The sequence below is a fragment of the Rhipicephalus microplus genome, chromosome 8 (genome assembly GCF_043290135.1).
Source record: "Rhipicephalus microplus isolate Deutch F79 chromosome 8, USDA_Rmic, whole genome shotgun sequence".
NCBI lineage: Eukaryota > Metazoa > Arthropoda > Arachnida > Ixodida > Ixodidae > Rhipicephalus > Rhipicephalus microplus.
The window spans coordinates 56,494,397-56,514,703 of NC_134707.1; the positions used below are offsets into that span (position 1 = coordinate 56,494,397).

The 20,307-nt window shown below is 47.2% G+C and overlaps 3 protein-coding genes across 3 annotated transcripts; all 3 read left to right on the plus strand.

Moving 5' to 3' along the window:
- Positions 1-3,254: 3,254 nt before the first annotated feature.
- Positions 3,255-7,031, plus strand: LOC119164507 (uncharacterized). The gene is made up of 2 exons (XM_037416704.2): positions 3,255-4,239; positions 6,578-7,031. Exon 1 carries the CDS (start codon positions 3,503-3,505, stop codon positions 4,169-4,171), a length of 669 nt encoding a protein of 222 aa, XP_037272601.2. The 5' UTR covers positions 3,255-3,502; the 3' UTR covers positions 4,172-4,239; positions 6,578-7,031.
- A 2,403-nt stretch (positions 7,032-9,434) lies between these two features.
- On the plus strand, positions 9,435-11,532 carry LOC142761646 (uncharacterized). Its single transcript, XM_037416706.2, has 2 exons — positions 9,435-10,417; positions 11,008-11,532. The coding sequence occupies exon 1, from the start codon at positions 9,749-9,751 to the stop codon at positions 10,331-10,333; it is 585 nt and encodes a 194-aa protein (XP_037272603.2). The 5' UTR covers positions 9,435-9,748; the 3' UTR covers positions 10,334-10,417; positions 11,008-11,532.
- A 5,074-nt stretch (positions 11,533-16,606) lies between these two features.
- On the plus strand, positions 16,607-18,870 carry LOC119165848 (uncharacterized). The gene is made up of 2 exons (XM_075870523.1): positions 16,607-17,678; positions 18,435-18,870. Exon 1 carries the CDS (start codon positions 16,916-16,918, stop codon positions 17,558-17,560), a length of 645 nt encoding a protein of 214 aa, XP_075726638.1. The 5' UTR covers positions 16,607-16,915; the 3' UTR covers positions 17,561-17,678; positions 18,435-18,870.
- The last annotated feature ends 1,437 nt before the right edge of the window (positions 18,871-20,307 follow it).

Genomic DNA, 20,307 nt, shown 5'->3' on the forward strand with positions numbered 1-20,307 from the left:
AATTTTATTCATCTCAAAAAAAGTTCAAAGTATACCTTCTAGTTCACCCACGGGTCTAGTAGCTGGGGATAATTAAAGCAGGCACGTAAACAACCGCACACTCTGCAATGAGCTGGCAGGTTTCCTCCCCTTGAAGTGACGGGTGTTCGATGCTCTTTCAGCGCGCCCGCTTTGTTCCTATAGCAAACGATGCATCACAAGGAATTTTAAATAAAGCTTTTATTCATTCATTCATTCATTCATTCATTCATTTATTTTTTGAGCAGCTTGCTCGGCAAGCTTCTTATGTTCACGCCTTGTCCGGCGGCTGGCGTGTACACCAGTGTTGCCAGTGTACACTTCTCCTGTCGCTCTCACGGGGTTCTCTCCGGTGACTCCAAGAATGCTTACCAAATTCGCTTGATTCGAAACGGATAAGGCATTAAGCCAACATAAAAAGAAAGTTTTCTTTTCGGCTTCTTTTTTCTGCATCTACGAAATGAAATAAACGGCGAAGCCCGGCGCCTCCACGTGCCCTGTACACGTCTTTTGGAATGCGTTGCGCTGGTTGCACTGGTCTCGTAGGTAACGTGTCTCGAGTGCGAGCGGACATGCGCATCCTCAGTAATAATCACACCATTGTCCGTGCTCGAAAAAGTTACGTTTGGATCTGCGGACGCGGAGAGCGCGTGCTCCTGTTAACACCGAATGTATTGCTTTAGATTGCCGCTCCGGCTGTCGTTTCCCGCCGAACCGTGTGAAGACCGACGCCGTAACGCTACCAAACATGGTCATATTGCACGCAATAGGCCCCTGCGCTGCAATTTAGGCATTAACAAAAGGCTGCGACTATAACATGAGGCAAAAGCCGCGCCCAACCACAGCGTCGATGGGCAAGTGCTTCGCTGCTCTAGACAAGTGTGATTTTATTTGTGCACAATTGTAGCTGGGTGTCTACAGCAGCTCTGCGGCAGTTCGTAGCCAGCAATTTCCAGCAGTAGCTTGCGTCCGCGGGGCTACTGCAGATGCCGAATTGAAACTGTGACAACTTAACGAGTTGAGACCACTATGCGTGTTGTCATGTAAGTGACTGAGTCACTGATAAAATGAGTCATGGAATCACTTATCAAGGATGAATACTTGCTGTTCGTACATTATGTATGCGCTGCTGGTGGTGCTTGATATTGTTTCGAGAGGCGCTTCAGTCTGCGTGATAACATTTCCATCGGTACCCGAAGATGTAGTGTGCTTCCGTGCGTGCATATCCACGGAGTAAATGATGATGAGTGAGGCGAAGCGTCCGTGCGTTCGTCCGTGTGTCCGGTCATCCGCCTGTCTGTCCACGCGTCCGTCCGTCTGTCTGTCCGTCCATTTAGTGAACACTTCAAGTACCTCCATCTCGCATCTTTTCATCGTACATTCATCATGCACAAGTAGCGCCATCAAACGGACATTGTAAGGACTAAACGAGAGGTGGCTACTACGATGACGACTCGCGACGAGTGACCTACGGCGTAAGGAGCTTCGCTCCTAAAAAAAGAGGGGGGAGGGTGAGTGCGATTCTTAAGCTTTGCTGTGAAGAGTTGAACGTGATGTCGATATGCTGTCTCTAATGAATGCTTGAACCACATAGTGCGTAGTTCTTATTGTTAATTTGTGGTTTACTACATACAACGTAATTGGTAAAGTTGAGAGTGGCTTGTGTCAGTGAAGTTTTCGTATATGTAGATGATGTGTCTACGTTGGCCGCCATCGTCATTGATGGTGCATTGGTGCTGTCATCATTATGTCATTGGCGTAGATGGTGCAGTTTGTGTAGTTGTTATAAAACACGTGCTTTGGTTTTCTGCCGGTAATTACGAAAAGTTTTTCACATTCCCCGCCATGGCTATTAGCGACGCTGATTAACACTCCGAAGTTTAAATACACATATACACTCCATAAAGTGGACGGGGAAGGGATTACCGCCTCTGTTACTGTTATCGGAGCGTCGCACATATTATTTAACGATCACAGGCCCTGTCTCGGCCAGCGGCAATCTGCTTTTCTGTCTACTTTTTACTTTTTCGTCACAGTTGCATTCACAACTAACATCTTCTATATTTCCCTTACCTTTCTTGTTTGTCAGTTCTAAAAAATGACAGCGTACCAGTGTGCTTCGCTGCAAAAGTCGTCGAAAGACAACATTCTTCTGCCGGCCTTCTTACGTGCGTGGCGTCGCATTTTGAGTGCAACGTAAGGAACACTACGCCCTTTAGAAATACGCCTTCATCATCATCAGCCTGACGACGTCCACTGTAGGACAAAGGCCTCTCCCATGTTCCACCAGTTAACCCGGTCCTGTGCTTGCTGCTGCCAATTAATACCAGCAAACTTCTTAATCTCATCTGCCCACCTAATCTTCTGTCTCCCCCTAACCCGCTTGCCTTCTCTGGGTATCCAGTTAGTTACCCTTAATGACAAGCGGTTAACCTGTGTACGCGCTACATGCCCGGCCCATGTCCATTTCCTCTTCTTGATTTCAGCTATGGCATCCTTAACCCCCGTTTGTTCCCTAACCCACTCTGCTCTCTTCCCGTGTCTTACGGTTACGCCTACCATTTTTGTTTCCATTGCTCGCAGCACGTATCTATATATTCACTGATACGCACCTTCTAATACTTACGTATTGACCTTGCACCTCAGATATGTGTAACATTTGCTTCTTGACCGACAATGATCACAAGTACGAACACAGCCTCCATTTCAATATGACTGGGCATTTAGCAAGCGCTTATACTTTGGCCAGGTGCTGAATCGTGTGACGGACAGACTGACTATCAGACCGTAATTGCCAGGTTCAAGCATACCAAGAAAGAGTAACGTCTTTTATAAAGCTGTACTTATACGTCATTCTAACACTGCTTCAGCATGTAGGCCGATCCTGGATTATTCAGGTATATACTAATGCCGTAAAATTGTCGCATGCGGAAGAAAATGGCACGCACAGGATTTTGCACGCATGTGCCGTAACTATATTATTATATTTTGTTTCACTAGATACCCTATCTCACATCATTCAAAGTCACACGAAAATGCTGATATTGCTTTCTAGCTTCCTACGGCCTCTGTTATCGGGAACAAGCTCCAACGCAATATTTTTTATTAGCTTTCAAACCACATAGTTTAAAAATTCATAGTCAAAATAAAGCAAAAACCATGTAGCTCACCAGATAACGCCCTTTAAGTTCACGTTTGTGTTTGTGAATGGCAGACACCGTTACAAAATCAGATCTTAGCCCCTCTTGCCATCTGATGTCCAGGAGCGCTTCTGCATTGACAGGTCATACTATTTCGCGAAATTCCTTACAGATCCGTGTCAAAGGCCCATAAAGATCGCGGAGGCTTGTTATTTTGCAGCGACGACACCGAACGCATCGGCATTTGCGCCACCAAACTGGACTTTCGAGACTTGTCCTGTTGCACTGCGCAGGGACCCCATAGCCAGCAACTTTGAAAGAAAGGGCTCCGTTCTCGTTGAGTCATGGCAGAAGAGGAAATCGACGTCCTGTGTTTTCACTTATGCCAGTTGACCATGGACCAAGTGCGCAGCCTCGAGGAGGACGACGTGATACCGGGCCTGCGACTCGGAGACACCCAGGACCGAGAAGAGGTCAGCGACAAGGTCAGCGGCGCCCTGGAATCGTGCGAGTCGCACTACAAGCGAATCTACCACATGGCGGCGGCCTACTGCTGGCTCTTTCCGCGCAACCAGAGCCTGCAGTGGTCGCTCTTGGCCCTCGACAAGAGCATGCCGCCCGTCGAGGACTTCACGCTGCAAATGCTGATAGCGACCTCGCTGGCACTGTCGGGAGCGGACTTGGCGTACGTGCCCGTGTCCAGCGGGGCAGAGCGCCACGCGTGTGCAATCACCGCCGAACAGCAGTCCGAGCCGGAGGGAGCGCAGATTGTCGTCGGCATGAGCGCGTGGGAGGACTTGCCGTACCTGGCGATATGTTTTCCCGGCAAGGGAAGTGTAACGCGCGTCCAGCCACTCATCGAGGGCATCGTCAAGCGCAAGTTGGACGATATGCACGTCGGCTACTTCACTGGACTCGACGAGGCGCGAGCTTATGCCAGCGTTTTCCACGTAGAACCGGCAAGTGATAGCGGTAGTGTTTCCATCGACCTCGATTTTGGAAGTGAAGACTAGCAAGAGACCTTCGGGTGCGAAAGTACAAGTTCATAAACACTGACGACGCGAGATGTGGCCATGTGAGGGTAAGCTTGCTTCTTTACTTTTCGGTCTATCCGTCGCATTGGTCTAGTGGATATAGCGCCTAATTGGTGACCCGAAGGTTACGGGATCGAATCTCAGCAGCGGCGGCTGTGGTCGATGGAAGCAGAATACTCGAAGCCCGGCCATGTACTTATATATTGGTAAACATTAAAGATACGGGGTCGAACTTTGCGGAGTCCTCCTGTACGGCGTCTATCGCAATATTATGTTAGTCTTGGGACGTCAAACCCATTTACTGGTATCTTGACGTCACTCATTACCGGATATATAGGAAAGTACATTGCGGGTGGTCTGTGAAACTAGATGCATTGGAGGTGCTCGGTATTTTTACCGAAGAAATTATATTGCTGCCGCTGGGTATACGCACCTGAACTAGCGTCTATGCGCACTTCCCGTCGAGTCCCTAGCACGAGGAACTTTTCAAGTCGGTGGACACTAGGTGAGTGTGAAATTGGCAACATGGAAGCGCTAGACTAAACAAATGGATTCATACATTGAAATTCTTCGAGTAAGTTTCCCGAGAGTAGGCGGTCTGTAAGAATCGGGATTTAATAGGATGGGATTCTAAAGTGCGCGCGTAGCCATTTTTCTAACAGCCGCTGAAGATCCATCACGCCGGTCTGTGGTTGTGCCGTATACAGGTGCTCTAACCTCACCAAAACAGTACGCACCCGATCACCTCCCTGTTCGATGCAAGATATATCCCGCGCGCGTTAATTTTGTTGGCACTGCTAATCGTACTGCACGCCTGTGACCTAATACTGAGAAGTACACTAAAAATGGAGTACAAAGGGTGTTTTTTGTCCCAGAATAACCATCAACCGGCTTGCATGCGCCTCTTGCAAACTCGGCGCTGGCAACTTTCACATCAAAAAGCAATGTCACGCTGATAACGAACGTGTAGCTCGTGACCTGAAAGGGCCCGTCATGCGGCTATACTGCGAGATAGATGACAAGTATTGTTTTGAGACAAAAGACTCCTCTTTTACTTAATATGCGCGTGCGCGCGCGCGTTTGTGTGTGTGTGTGTGTGTGAGAGAGAGAGAGAGAGAGCAAAATATATGATCTGGTACAGAAACCTCCTGTACCTATGTATGCTTCAAGTTAAAACACATTGCCGAGGATTCCGCTAAGCAAGAGAAAACACAATGCATTTCAATAAATACAGTAAACACATTCCGCATCCCTCTTTCAATGTGCATGAATTTTTCGCAATGAACCATACGCTTAGCATGTCTATGTGACGGCTCCGCCGCGGTGGTCTAGTGCCTAAGGTACTCGGCTGCCAACCCGCAGGTCGCGGCATCAAATCCCGGCTGCGGCGGCTGCATTTCCGATGGAGGCGGAAATGTTGTAGGCGCGTGTGCTCGGATTTGAGTGCACGTTAAAGAACCCCAGGTGGTCAAAATTTCCGGAGCCCTCCACTACGGCGTCTCTCATAATCATATGGTGGTTTTGGGACGTTAAACCTCACATATTGATCAATCAATCAATCAATCAATCAATCAATCATTGTATATGTGATGCTGCCACATTCCAGGATATTTGCGAATGAGGTCGACAGCCCATGCTTTCCAAGAGAAGGTTGCTAGGACAAAGCTACGTTTTCGATGTGCTCGAACCCGGGTTCTTGTTTGCAAGGTTCCTTGTGAGTTGATAGGCTCCCTCTTCTGTGGAAGTACACATTGGGATAATTTTCACGTTATTGGTATATCAATTAAAAAAGAGCGTGTGCAAAAACACAAACAAGAAGTCAATACACTACAAACACCGACCATGAACAGTATAAAAAAAGACAAGCCCGAAAAACGCACATACAAAAGATAAACCTATCAATTCGGCACACTTGGGGTTTACGAGAAAGGTATCTGTCTAGGTCTTCGATCTCTTCTTTATGTAAGTTGATGAAAGGTTGTCTCACGCATGTCTTGCCATTGTTATCAATATGTCATGCCTGAATCATTAGGCGCATTTCTTCATTCCGTACACGGTACATATATACAAAAAAGTACGCATTCGTCTTATTTTGTGATATCATGCATTCGCATCATTTTAGTGACTTCAATATTATTTTGATGTTTACGCTGATTTATTGCGCGTAGCTTTAGTACTGTAACGGCTACGTTATATTACTCAAGTTCATTAACATTACCCGACGGCGTGATGTCGTCAACACAAATGACGATAGCGCCACAAAACACCACGTGTCGCAATTTACTTTTTCGAAGGTAATTTATTATCGTGGTTAAATTGGTAGAGCGTTGTTATTGTGGTACTTTGCAAGCCTAATATTTTGTGCATTTTTTTCCCAAATTCCAGGAGATAAGTACCACAGAAAGAGCTCTCCTGGCATGGCCATATCAACCTGACAAGTTCCTGAAGATTTAACTTTTTTGTATATATCTACATCTTCTTGTTCTAAAACCTGAAATTTTATTTTCAATATCTCACTCGATAGGGAAGTTTTATTCGACCGATAACCACATTCACATAAGGGTCATGTATGTAGGTGCGTCTCAGACCAATATTGATGTCCCATGAAAAAGATTTTACCGTCCAAACCAGTCCTTAGGATGATTGACCACGTGCCCCTTCACTGACGTAGCACCGGCGGGAAATAGTTTTCATTTTTTATCGTATCTTTTATCTTCGTTGTATTATGAAATAAAGCAAAGTTCTGTAAAACAAAGAGCAACTACCCAAGGCACGTGAACATATTTCTTATCTCCGAATTGAAGGCGTCGAAATAAAATTGTGATTCGACCCCGAATAAGCGACTTGATTTCTTATTTATTTTAACTGAAAGTAGTGTGAGACACTTCGAACGTTTTAGTGTTCTCCATATTGCTGCATTAGTCACAAACACTGTGTTACCATGGTGATGGTTCAATGGTTGATATATGCTCGGCTGCCGACCCGAAAGACGTGGCCTCGGATCTTTGGTATGGTGGTTCTCCTTATGAATGGACATGTCCCACCAAAGTATCTTCGCACACGAAGTCGCTGACACTGTGGTGTTACTAAGGAACGGCCACTTCGCTGACGACACCCGATGGAAAATCGAGGACACAGCGCCTACCTGACCATCAATTGCTGAATGAACGGGCACTCAAAGGATCGTGCCCTACGACGCACCCCAAACTGACTCGCTTCTATAGTTGTCCAAACCACGGGGTATGTTGATTATGTGTAAACGGTGCCCGCCATCATCACCGGCACTGATTAAAGTTGAACACTGTGGACGTTTACTGACAGAGTACGGAACTTTGCGCAGCTTTCGCGTCACGCTGCAAGAGCAAGTTCGAACATTTGAAACAGTTGGAGCACTGCGTCTCATGTTTGCTCTGTGAGTACTGCGTACTTCGTACTCCGTTATTTGCTGCAAGGAACGATCGTGAATCCATGGATCGATGTACAACCGATGGTGGTGTTTCTGCCCTCACACATTTCCAGTTGGAAACCTGTACGGGACAAATCTGCGCATGCGAACTGAGACGCGTCATATGCTGTAGCCTCCTTCAGAAGCACATCAACGCCGGGGGGGGGGGGGGGCACACACTAGCTTTCCTTGGCAGTTACTAGGAACCGGAAACGGTACTGAGGCGAAGTTTTCATCCAGCGCAGCATTCGATTAGATTAGTGGAGTTGAACGTCCCAAAACCACCACATGATTATGAGAGACGCCGTAGTGGAGGGCTCCGGAAATTTTGACCATTTGGGGTTCTTTAACATGCACCCAAATCTGAGTACACGGGCCTACACCAGCGTAGCAATCAAGTAACCTTATAGGAATATTTCATAACACATCTGCCCTTGACTTCTGCCGAGAAAGACTTGCTTTTAAGCGATTTGCTTAAGATGAAGGGCACATTGGTGCAAACGTAGAAAAGATAGGCACGAGAAAAAGAAAAGCAGGAAGAAGCAAAAAGGCCGGGAGCTAAGCTTCAACCATTTCCAGGATTTAAGGACATCTGGACGTAGCGCCATCTCTCGGTGGCAGGAATAGACTTTGCTGTAAGTAAACAGAAAATTGATAAGAAAAATCATATCCCCCGAAAAAATCTAGTTACAATAAACGACTCTGGGTTATTTTGGTGTACATTTTGATAAAATTGCAGTACCGCACTGCAAAGCCTGTCGCTTCCAGCGACCGTGATGTGCCGGTTATCGCTAGGGTGCCGGTAATCCATGTGCCCCTTCGCGCTTCACAGTATTTAGGCAGCGTCCGTAGTGTACCAGGGTCCCTGTGCCACTAGTAACCTACGGGCTGCTCAGCGCTTCTTATTGTTTAGCCAGCACTCACGGTGTGCCAGTGTGAGCATACTTCGTGCCGCTGCGGGTTTCTCCGTACTTTGCCACCGTCCATGATGGGCCCGAGTTAACAGATCGCGCGCGTTTTGAAGCGCCACGCCGTCTGTGATACTATTTATTCAGTATCCGCAGCGACCACGTCACCGTTTGTAGTCGACACAGCACGCAAAGCTACAGAGATATGCCATACATCGGAGACAGATAGTCCGATGTATCGCAACGCTTTCCACAGGGTGTACGGACTTCTGCGACGCCATTCAGTTACCCAGGTGAATCTGTCGTTGCGTGTGATGTCCTATTCAGGACACACACACACACACACACACACACACACACACACACACACACACACACACACACACACACACACACACACACACGCACACGCACGCACGCGCACACACACACACACACACACACACACACTTTACTTAGGTTAACTGAGACTCTTGCCATGCCGTAAAGTCATACGCAATCATTGAAATCATGTATCCTGAAACTCAGAAGTGCCGATGACACTTAGACGATATTGGTCTGTCCACTCTAAGTCGAACATTTGGTGGAAATTATAGTGCAGAATGGGATGGTGGAAGTCTTAACTGGCACTCTACAGAATTCACATAATGCTAACGAAATTGATTGGTAATAAAGCAATGTAGGCATTGTCAACGTATAAAACAGTAGCTGTTGCAATGACCAAAAAAAATATAAGAAAGGTCACGGCTGTATGAACGCCTCGTGCACAGTATAGCAAGGCCACGTGTCTGCTTGTCAATTTTGGTATCTGAGTGACGCTTCTTCAAGCTAGATTCATGAACAAACACGTGACCAGGTGCTGCGTAAGCAAGTACATTTAAGGCCTCGCGGTGAGACAGCACATGGCAGTGCCCCCGTAACGCTCGAGTGAAGGAGTGTCTCCGCACGTCTGAAAAAGAGAGGCATCTTTAGACGGCGTCGCCTGCCTGGAGGCTGTTGAACCTCAGCCCCGACAACTAACAAGTGGAACGTGGACGGCAGCCACACCATTTCAACCTTCAAGGTCACATATACGCTGCGCAACTGGCACCCGACTGAGGCTTGGGCCACCATACCGAGGAGAGAAAAAGTTCCCTTCAGCCGTAAGCCAACATTTCCCTCGGCACCAAGCTTCCATAGGCGCATTTAGGGCAACGGACAGCAATGGCGTACCTGGATTTGCTGTGCTCGCAACTTTCGACGGTGCCGCAACACGAACTGGGATACCTCGACCAGGAGCACTTCCCCAACCTTCCAAAGCTCGCCGAGAAACCGGTCTCGGAGGCGGTCAGTGCCGTCCGCGCCTATCTGCAATCTATCAACGATCTGCGTGATCGTCTGGAAAGGGCAGCCCAGTTCTTCAGCTGCCTTGCCGTGATGAACGCGGTCCAACCCTGGGCGCTCTATCACGTCGAACGAATGAGGAACCAGCGTGACATCGTCACCGGCATCATGAAAAAGATGTGGCACAGGCGCGTCTTCGGCACGTACGTCAAGACAACGGTTAGCGTCTGCTGCAGCTGCGTCATTGTTCCGACCGAAGAGCGAAGCCGGGACTACAAGCCGTACTTCTTCGTCATCTGGCATTCACAGCCTTGCATAGCGATATACGAAGCGCCGGAGGGACAGTCGACGTTGCTCAAAAACGCCCTCGCACAGGTGTTGGGCTCACAACCAGAATCCTTCCGTTGCGGCGTTTATCAAAGCCTGAGCTCTGCGTATGTTGCTGCCCGCCAGTTCTTCCAGTGATGCTGTTGCGAGTGCCTGCGCACGCCGTCTGTGGACAACGCGGCTATGCTCATCTCTATTTTAGTCGGCAATTTTTACCGTAAGGTATTGTACTTTCCATTTTAAATGTCGCGTGGTTGCTCTGCCTTGAGTACCTTTCACCACGTTACCTCATTGGCCAACATAACGAACAGGTCTGCTTCCTTGCGCAGGAACTGCGTATATTGGGCTACATGTTTACTTTTTTGTTTGGACGGTTAGTGATATGCCGTTGACGAAGAAATCTTGAATTGAAATGTAGGATTGCTATGCAGCAGATTTTAAATGTGACGCTTTTTTCTTTTTTGATGATGCATTCACTTATGTTTGAATGAACATGCGCTCTTAAAACAAGTTTTTTTCAGTGCTCTGCTTAGAGGAAAATTTCGATTACGTCGCTGTACACAATAATTCATAACTGCCATCAGCTACGGTACACGTAAGGATGCTCACGAACATCTCTTTCTTTGCGTCCCTCAATTCATCGCTGCTCATTGCTTTCACGTTGACGGCTTGTAGCACTGAGCTTGGCTTCATAACGGCTTGAGGCCATAACCGGTTGGTTTCGTTGTTCACCGTGCAGAAATATTCTGTTTGTAAAACTTACGTCTGCATGCTTCTTACGTTGCTTCTTACATCTGCCGTATTCCTTTCAGCATCAAGACGATGTCAATCGACGGAGTTTCATTGCTCATGAACCTGCATGCGACAACCATTTCACCGGATCCACCGCTTCCCCAACAATTCATCGTATATTGCAGCTAGGAAAGCTCCTGACAAGTAGCAGTGCGATTCATGCTATACTACAATTGTTATTGTTTCATTTTTAGTCTAAATTTGCAGTTTTCTTTTAGCTGGATAGATTTTTGCTTGTCGCGCCCGTTTTTATGCCCCTCCCTCTTTGGGGGCGGGGTGCCACCAGGAAATGGACTTGACTTCATCATCACTTTGTTACCGCCGCTCAGTCAGCATCCGCCCTCATGTGCGCAACAGGCCACCTGCACCTTTGACGAGGCCTTGACAAGACGGCCGAAAATGTCCACTCATGTCCTATCACTATTGTGTCGCAGGTGACTAGAATAGAGCTTCCGCCTCTGGTATCTAAACAAACATGTCATTTGTCGCACGTACACTGCCAGATCTTATGCCAATCGCGTGAATAAAGGGACTGCTATAAGTGCTTCATGGTTTATTTGTTTCTCCTCCACACCAACGCTGCATAACGACGTTTGAGACAGGCTGTGACGTTAATGGATTCACAATATTGCTGACCCCTCACCTCCAGGCATGCGTATAGCTCATCAATCATCTGCACAAACGCTGCGCATGCTCAGGCAAGGGGCGGTATACAGGGTGTTCTACGGAACTTTAGCCAGAGTTAAAAAATATGCCGGCACACGTAAACATGACACGACCCAATGCATGTTGCTCACCGTTGCCTGGAGTTAGATTATATTTTGCGTTCTCAAATATTGTTCAATTAGATCTGTTTAATAATTTACCTTTTGAAGGAACGAAGATGGATAAAAATTTCAATGAGAAAGTTGTAGATCGGTTTGCCAAACGTCCAAATAGATAGTTCTGAACTTTGTATCTGTTAAGTAATAGTGTTTTCCTGGTATTTACAAATGACCGCAAAGTACAAAAAAAAATACCACGTGACAAACCCGCTCACACGTCAGTGCGCACGATGATTCTAGTGCTACCTAACATTCCGCGTACGAACGACACGCTTCCCTCACACCGGTTCATGACAGCGATAAGCAGTCACAGCGGTTATTGCTTTTGTGGCCGATAGCAAAACGTGTTCATCTTAAAGCCACCACCATCGTTGCGGCTCTGCCAGGACAGCGCAATGGGGCAAATGCTATGGTCGTTCGTACGCAGAACGTTAGGGGGCACTAGAATCATTGTGCGCACTGGCACACAAGCTGGTTTCTCACGTGATATTTTTTGTATGTCGCGGGCATTTGTAATTGGTAGAAAAACACTAATACCTAACAGATATTAACTGTCTAATCGGACGTTTCGCAAACCGATCGACAACTTTCTCAATGACATATTTTATTCATGTTAATTTTTTTCAGAAGTTAGATCATTAACCAAATCTGATTAAGCAACATTTGAGAATACAAAAAATAGTCTAACTCCAGGTAATGGTGAGCGAAATGCATTTGGTCGCGGCGTAATTGCATGTGCTGGCATATTTTTAAACTCTGGCTAAAGTTTCCTGGGACACCCTGTATAATGCATCGTGTCACATACACGCGAACTATTCTTGCGAATCAGCCAAAGCATCGAGGCACTGAATCACTGCATTTGGCTGACAGTGAAGCCACGACGCATATTAACCGATAAAATACACCGACAAAAATAAAAAAACATGAAAAATTGTTAAACATACTACCAGAAGCACTGTGAGTAAACAGAAATCACTGTCAGTGATTGCTTCAGATCGACCTTCTCAATAGTAGCCAAAATCAAAAACAAGTAACAAATTTAAAATAATGGGATCCTAATTGTTGCACATGCGCCTGCTTTACTGCGTGAAAGAGCGACGCTTTCTTTACCTTTGGTCTCGGTCAGCGGGACGGAACTTTGGCTGCTGCTGGAACTGGTGCTAAAAAATTAAGCCCGGTTTCGGAGAGGGGAACTTGCGCACTATCAATTAAATTGATTTCCCATATTACTAACTTGGTGTAGCAATGTTTCAAACAGTGAGCAAGAATATTTCCCAACATCCAAGCTATCATAAAATAAAGTGCGAAAGGCCTGCTGGCATAGTCATCTACACGCTTGCCTAGGGACAGGATGGCATACCACAAGATGCACGTCATCTTTATGTCTAGAATGTAGAGAATTCAATATAGCGGGTCTGTGAAACTATAAAAAAAGGTAAAAATTCACAGCATATTCACGAAGTGAAGGATGATGAGGGTCAAAAGCATCCGTCCGTCTGTCTGTATGCTCGTGTCCATCCGTGAACAATACGAAAACTCCTAACGCCATCTCGTGACATTCTTTCCGGGGACATATACACACAGCGCCATCTATTGAGCAATTCATTAACTAGAGGTGACTACGTCCTACTACTGCTACTACTACCGAGGAGGGAACGACCGACAGCCTAAAGACCAACAGCCCAAGGCCTGCGCGGAACACGCCGCCCTCTTACAGAGAAAAATGCAAGTGTGACCTTTCAAGAGCCTTTTTAAAGCACTCTTAGGTGAGATAATACGCCTACACTTGCACGCAATCACTTGTCCATAAAGCGTAACTTTAGAGAAGTGCGGTAGCACCTCCCACGCCAGTATTCGTTCTACAGAGATGTTACGTACCCGCTAAACACCTGTAAGTTTTTATGGACACTGTTTTTATGCTTTGGGTGATGATGATGAAAAACCATGGCTGAGCCCTTTGTAATGGGTCGGAAGCGTTCAACGACCTACTGGTTTAGCAATTAGCACTGTGCGACGCCTGGTTGTTTTGCTTTTTTAAAACTATCTGCTATACATGCTAACATGATTCCTTCCCCGACGTGCAAGAATGACCGTAAAAGGGGTCACAGCTTTTCTACAAACTACTGTACTGGGTGTGAGTCTGTAGCACTGCGCATCTTGCCAGTAGTGTGCACACTTGCCTTCGTACCTCCCCATCGTCATCAATTACATTTAGAGGCGAAGCTTCTTAGTTCGTGGGTCGTTCCTTTCTCTGCAGTAATAATAATAGTAGTAGTAGTAGTAGTAGTAGTAGTAGTAGTAGTAGTATGTAGCCACCTGTAGTTTATGAGTTGCTCAATAGATGCCGTTGTGTGTATGTGTCCTTAGGAGTAATATAACTAGATGGAGTTAGTGGTTTTCACAGCATATACACGAAGTTAATGGTTGCGATTTGGGCGAAGCGTCATTCGTCCGTGCAGCTGTCCATGCGTCCGTTCGTTCACCCGTCTATCCGTGCGTCCGTACGTATACCGTCAGTCTGTCCATGCTTCCGTCCGTTTGTTCGTGCTTCGGTTCGTCGCTTCTATAAGGCACTCCTCGACTTCGAAAGTGTACTGATTCCTGCCCGTCAGTATGCCTATACAACAGAGTACCTGACTGCTTGCACTGTACTGTCCAACCAACCGCACATTGAATTTATTTTTTTTGCAGGTGCTCTATGTGAGAAATCTCTTGAATTTAACTGGGCGAGATGGCACTGTCTGTCTTCCACCTAAATTAAGAATGCTTGTTTCGGTAGGTCATTTGCAGGTTCGTCCGTGACGACGTTGCTTCATTCAAATCCGACGTCTACAACAGGAGAGTATAATTATAATACGTTTGAGAATGATGTACCGTAAAGAGATAAAGGTAATACACCCAGGTTGCCTTGCGCATACGGCTAAGTCGACGGCTAAGTGCTTGAGCACTCGGCGCGTTTTGTTTGATTCAGTAGAATGAACTCAAAAAGGAGACAAGGTTTGAAACAAACACAAACTTAATTACACCAACAAACACAAATAAGCACACATAAGAATAGGCATACATAGGACTCCACAATGATGAAAAGGTCCTGCAACTTCCCGGTCCTACACGCGGCCCATGACCGTCTATGTTACCGTCTATGCGAAGGCCGCTTATAGTGTCATTGGACATGCTAACGTGAGAACCTCGTTAGCCGCGTCCCTCGTTCTGCCATTCCCGCTGATGCAAGGTGTTTCGCAAAAGAAATGAGGTGATATGTCGTAGTTTACCTCTGTCTCCATGAGACCCGTGCGGGCGTACACTCCTGGCACGCCCAGCACACTCTGACACGGCGTGAACAGTTGGCGGGGCAGACGGGCGGCCGCAAGCCTGGATGCGTTCAAGGTCGGTGGCGAACTCGCTGACCTGTCCCGGCAGCTCGATGCACCGCCGGCCGGCAGGACCACCAGAGCACAAAGATGGCAGCTAGCCGAGACTGAAACTCAGGTGGGCCTCCAAGCTCTATAGGACTTGAGCAATACCCAGCATGTCTGGGCTACCGGCCGTCTTCTCCACAGCACTGGCATCTGTTCTCTAATTGGTTGGTTGGTTGTTTCTTAAAGTCCTGGCGCGACCCACCACAACGTATCGGCCATAAAACGGGCAGTACTTTATTTTAAAGATGCAATTGCCTTACTTGTCAGTATTGTACGCTTAGCTACGGATGTTCTAAAAATTAACGCATTGGCAAAACATGCGTGCGCAAGCCCTCTTACAAAGCATATCTGCACACACTTCTTGTTTTTTGTCATCATCTATTTGATCCGCTTGCATTTCCTTCATTTAATTTCTGGCCTTCCGTTAATCTACTTTTCATTTCGTCTCTGACAGTGAAGAAAGAACTCAATCTGCGCTCACCAGGTAGTGGCAGTGGCTGGCCATCACAGCTGTTTACGAAGATTGCGATGAAGTGGAGCTGTCTTTCATATTTTAAGCAAACGCTTGTCCACAGCGCAAGCCTCGACCATTCCCGCTTTAGTAAGACATTCACATTTTATTTACCGTAGCGCGATTCTCGCATCTGGGACACGCCCACTAAACGAACGTAAGGGCGTCTCCATTGTCGCGCTGAAATTAGAATTGGTCATCTCTGAAACCGCAAGGCCGCTTGTTCAGACTGCTTCTCACATAGCCAGGGTGGCTGGAACGCCTCACTGACATTGAGCGCGCACTGTAATGAAGTCAATCGGAACAGCGGGCGGTGTACAGCGGCGGGCAGTATTTTCGCCACCGCCCACTGTGTCCGCAACCCCGGTTAAGTTCCAAACATAAGAGAATTACACTCCATCATCACTTGATAAGCACAAGGGACACATGCCGAAAATGCTGGGGCAGGAATGCTATCCCAAAACTTGGCTAGCCTGCGACGTTCGCAGTGAGGAAAAACCAAGGCGAATGCGTAAGCATAGCCTCTAGGTACGTGATTCTAAAATGGTCATTCTATTGCAGGCCAAATCCCACATTCTTAAGTGTTTGTTGACGTAAACGGTGCAGTGATGAACGATAGTCGCACGTACAAAATTTTAAACAGCGCATGCGCCATAGCACTTACTTTTTATTACCAGATAGCCTATTCCAAGTCATTTAAGGATGCACATGAACGTGGATATCACTTTCTAATTTTTTTCCCGTTGCATTACAGGCAAAAATCGCCAACGCTATCTTTTGCCACGTCCGATCCCATATGGCGAAGAAACGCGTAGCCCACCAGATGTCGCATGTTATGTTCACATTCGGATCTGTTAAGGACAGATTCAGCTACAAAGTCTGTTCTTATTTGCTCTTGCCGATGCATGTCCAGGATCGCGTCCCCGCTGGCAGGCCATACACTTTCGGGAAAGTCCTACAGCTATCCCTGTAAAGACCCACAAGAAGCGCGGACGCTTGTTCATTTCCGGCGGGCGACACAGAACGCATCGACATCCACGCCACTAACCAGAACTTTCAAGACCGACATCTACGCCACTAACCAGAACTTTCAAGACCCATCCTGTTGCATTGCACAGCGCCCACCTTCCCAAATCCGCTAACATTACAAGAGAGGCCCCATTCTCGCCCGGTCATGGCAGAAGAGGAGATCGACATGCTGTGTTCTCACATGAACCAGGTGTCCGTGGACCAAGTATGCAGCCTCGATGACGACAATGCGATATCGAGTCTGCGACTCACAGAAGTGCTGGATCTAGACGAGGCCTTAGCCAAAGCTCGTGCCGCCTTGGAATCGTGCGAGCCGCACCACGTGCGACTTCGCCAGATGGCTTCGGCCTACTGCTGGCTCTTTCCGTACAATCAGAGGCTCGAGTGGGGGCTCTTCGCACTGGATGAGAGCCTACCGCCCGTCGACGACTTCGACCTGCAAACGCGAATAGCGACTGCGCTGACGTTCCCGGGAATGGACATCGGGTACGTAACCCTGTCCAGCGGCGGAGCGCGCTATGCGTGTGCAATCACCGCTGAACAGCAGTGCGAGCCGCAGGGCACGCAAATTGTCGTGGGCATGTTTGCCTGGCAGGGCTTGCCCTATTTGGCGATATCTTTCCCCGGCAAGAATTGCGTGACACGAGTGAAGCCTCTTATAGAGGGCATCCTTAAGTGCAAGTTCCACGATAGATTCATCGGCAGCTACGCTGGCATCGACGACATGCTAGCTCAAATCAACATTCACCGAATGCAACCTGCAAGTGATGCCGCAAGTATGGAGGTATAATACTGATTTTTAATACGATGACAAGCAACAGACCCCGTGGGCGCCTGCTAAAACTTCATACGAACTGACGACGTCTCAAGGGCAAGACAATGGCAACGCACAGTGTGGCCATCTGATGGTATGCCGTGCTTCTTTCTTAGATCTACGTTGGTCTAGTCGCTATGGTGCTTAATTGCTTACCCCAGGGTCGCGGAATCGAAACACGGCCACGGTAGCTGCATTTAGGTTCGACACCCATGTGCTTATAGTCGGGTAAACTTTAAGAAACCCCACGTGGTCTAATCTTGCGGAGCCCTCCTGTACGGCGTCCCTTATGTGGTCGATTCGGGACGTCGAACCCCAGGAATATTATCTTTACGTCACTCGCTTCCTGGTCTATTAGAAAGCACAGAGCCAGAGAAAAAGCGAACCTACCACTCTGGTACACGTGGGGGTGGACAGGAACGACAGGTTAAGAATTTATCTTTTTTCTTGATGTGCGTTAATCGAAGGTATACGCTCACGCATACTACCCCTTTGTTATCGATAGGCCACGATTGAACCATCGGGTGTACTTATTCATATTTGTGGCAGTACAAAAATACGCATTCGTCCAAGTTTGGGAGAGCATTATACGATCACTTTCTTGATTTTATCTCTGTGTCTAACGTTCTCTTGCGCGCAGCTATAGGCGTGTGTAACGGCTACCTGTACACTGCATTCACGTTACTCCATGGTTAGGGCTTCTGTGACCACAAATGACCATAGCTCCGCAGAACACATTATTTCGCAGTTCGTTTGTCCGAAGACGATCTATTATCGCGGCTGAATCGGTAGTGCTTACTGCGGTGTCTTTCCGAGCTGAAATTTCACGGAATTCTTTCTTCAATTCCAGGTGGTAACTACCACAAGAAGAGCTCGGCTGGCGACGAGCATATCAACTTGAGAAGTTCGTGATAAATATTGAGCTTCTTCACATTGCGACGAGCATATCAACTTGAGAAGTTCGTGATAAACATTGAGCTTTTTCACATGGGCATTATATCGGCATCTTGCTTTCAGTTTCTTATCACATGTCGATTTATTCGACCAGTTAGCATAAACACTTGAAAGTGACACTTGTAGGCATATCGCATACCGGTGCTAAAGACCTACGGAAAAGATTTGACCCTCCAAACCAATCTTTTAGACGATTGGCCGGATGCCACTGCAATGGCGTTGCGCTAGCGGAGAAATAGTTTTCATCGTTTTTATCATGTGTGTAACCTACGTTGTGCTATCAAATAGAGCGAAGTTCTGTAAGAACAAAATAAAGGCAACTGTCATTGCCATGCAAGTGTTCTTTCTTTAGTATAAATGAAATAAAATTGTCGCAGTTACATACTGCGATTCTACCCAAGTTGAGTGACTGGAGTTTCTATTTTGTACGCAGCGTGTATAAATACCAACACGCCTCACTATAGATAAGATTACTCGACTTCCGACGACTGCCCCTGGCGCTGCTTTTTGCAGCGGGTATTGCTTGTGTGTTATCCTTTCATTTTCCGGGCACATGTAATAATAATTCTCACATGATTATGAGAGACGTCGTGGTGGAGGGCTTAAGAAATTTCGACCACCTGGTGTTCTTTAGCTAGCACTGACATCGCACAGCAGACGGTCTTTTGAATTCTCGCCTACATCGAATTGCCCGCGGCCGGGCAAAAGTTGATTCAAAGTAGAGTGCACCAGAACAGGGGAGCGCCCGGAACGAGCGTCAAAAAGTGAAGCCCAAATAAGGCCAATGCATGTGTGGCGCTGTGGTCGGTAGTCTGCAGTGTGTCGCGTGGCTCCGCAAAAGTAGAGCAACGATAAGTGCCCACTTCGCATTATAGGTGCCCGGGTTGGAATCCCAGCTGTAGACGGTGCACTTTGATTGTGTGTGTCACTTGTACAGATGTATTGGTTTGCCTTTGTTTCTTCAATGAAGTTTCATTTCATTTACTACGTATGCTACAAGGGAGGAGTGACGCCGAATGTCAAGTATACGAAAAGGAGGAGGAGGAAGGAAAGAAATTAAAGGCAGGGAGGTCAACCAGACGCACGTCCGGTTTGCTACCCTGCACTGAGGGAAGGGGTGAAAAGAAAAGAATTCTTATTGGCTATGCCACTGAAAAGCAGTCGGAGCAACGGTTCTCTACGGCTGCCCTGAGGGCAGGTCCAGCTTCAATGAATCGTCAGTTCAGGTATAGACGTGTGCAAAGAAACAGCGAGCGTACAATACGCGAGGCCGCACCACGGTGGGCTTGTAGATCTGAGCCTCGAGGGCGGACAAGCAGGCCGTGGGGTGGAATCCCGACCATGGCGGCCGCATTTTCAGTGGAGGAGAGATTGCTAGAAACCTGTGTGCTTAGATTTAGGTTCACGTTAAAAACCCGAGGTGGTGGAAATTTCAGGAGGCCTACTCTATGGCGTCTCACGTGACATCGTGGCTCTAGCTGGAACGTTAGACCCAAGCAATTATTATTAAGTACGGTACGCGCGAAACCACTGCGCTAATATGAGAGACGCCATTATGACGCAGTAATGTGCCAAACTAAATACGAGCCAACGTTAACAGACTAGCCGCGTAAAACTCATGGCGTAAAACAAAACAGAAAAAAAACCACGTAGTGAACTAGTTAGGAAAACACCAATGTTCGAACCACCTGAATTTCTAAGGTAGTCTGCCACACACAACATTAGAAATATAAGGTAGTCTGCCACACACAACATTAGAAATACTCGAG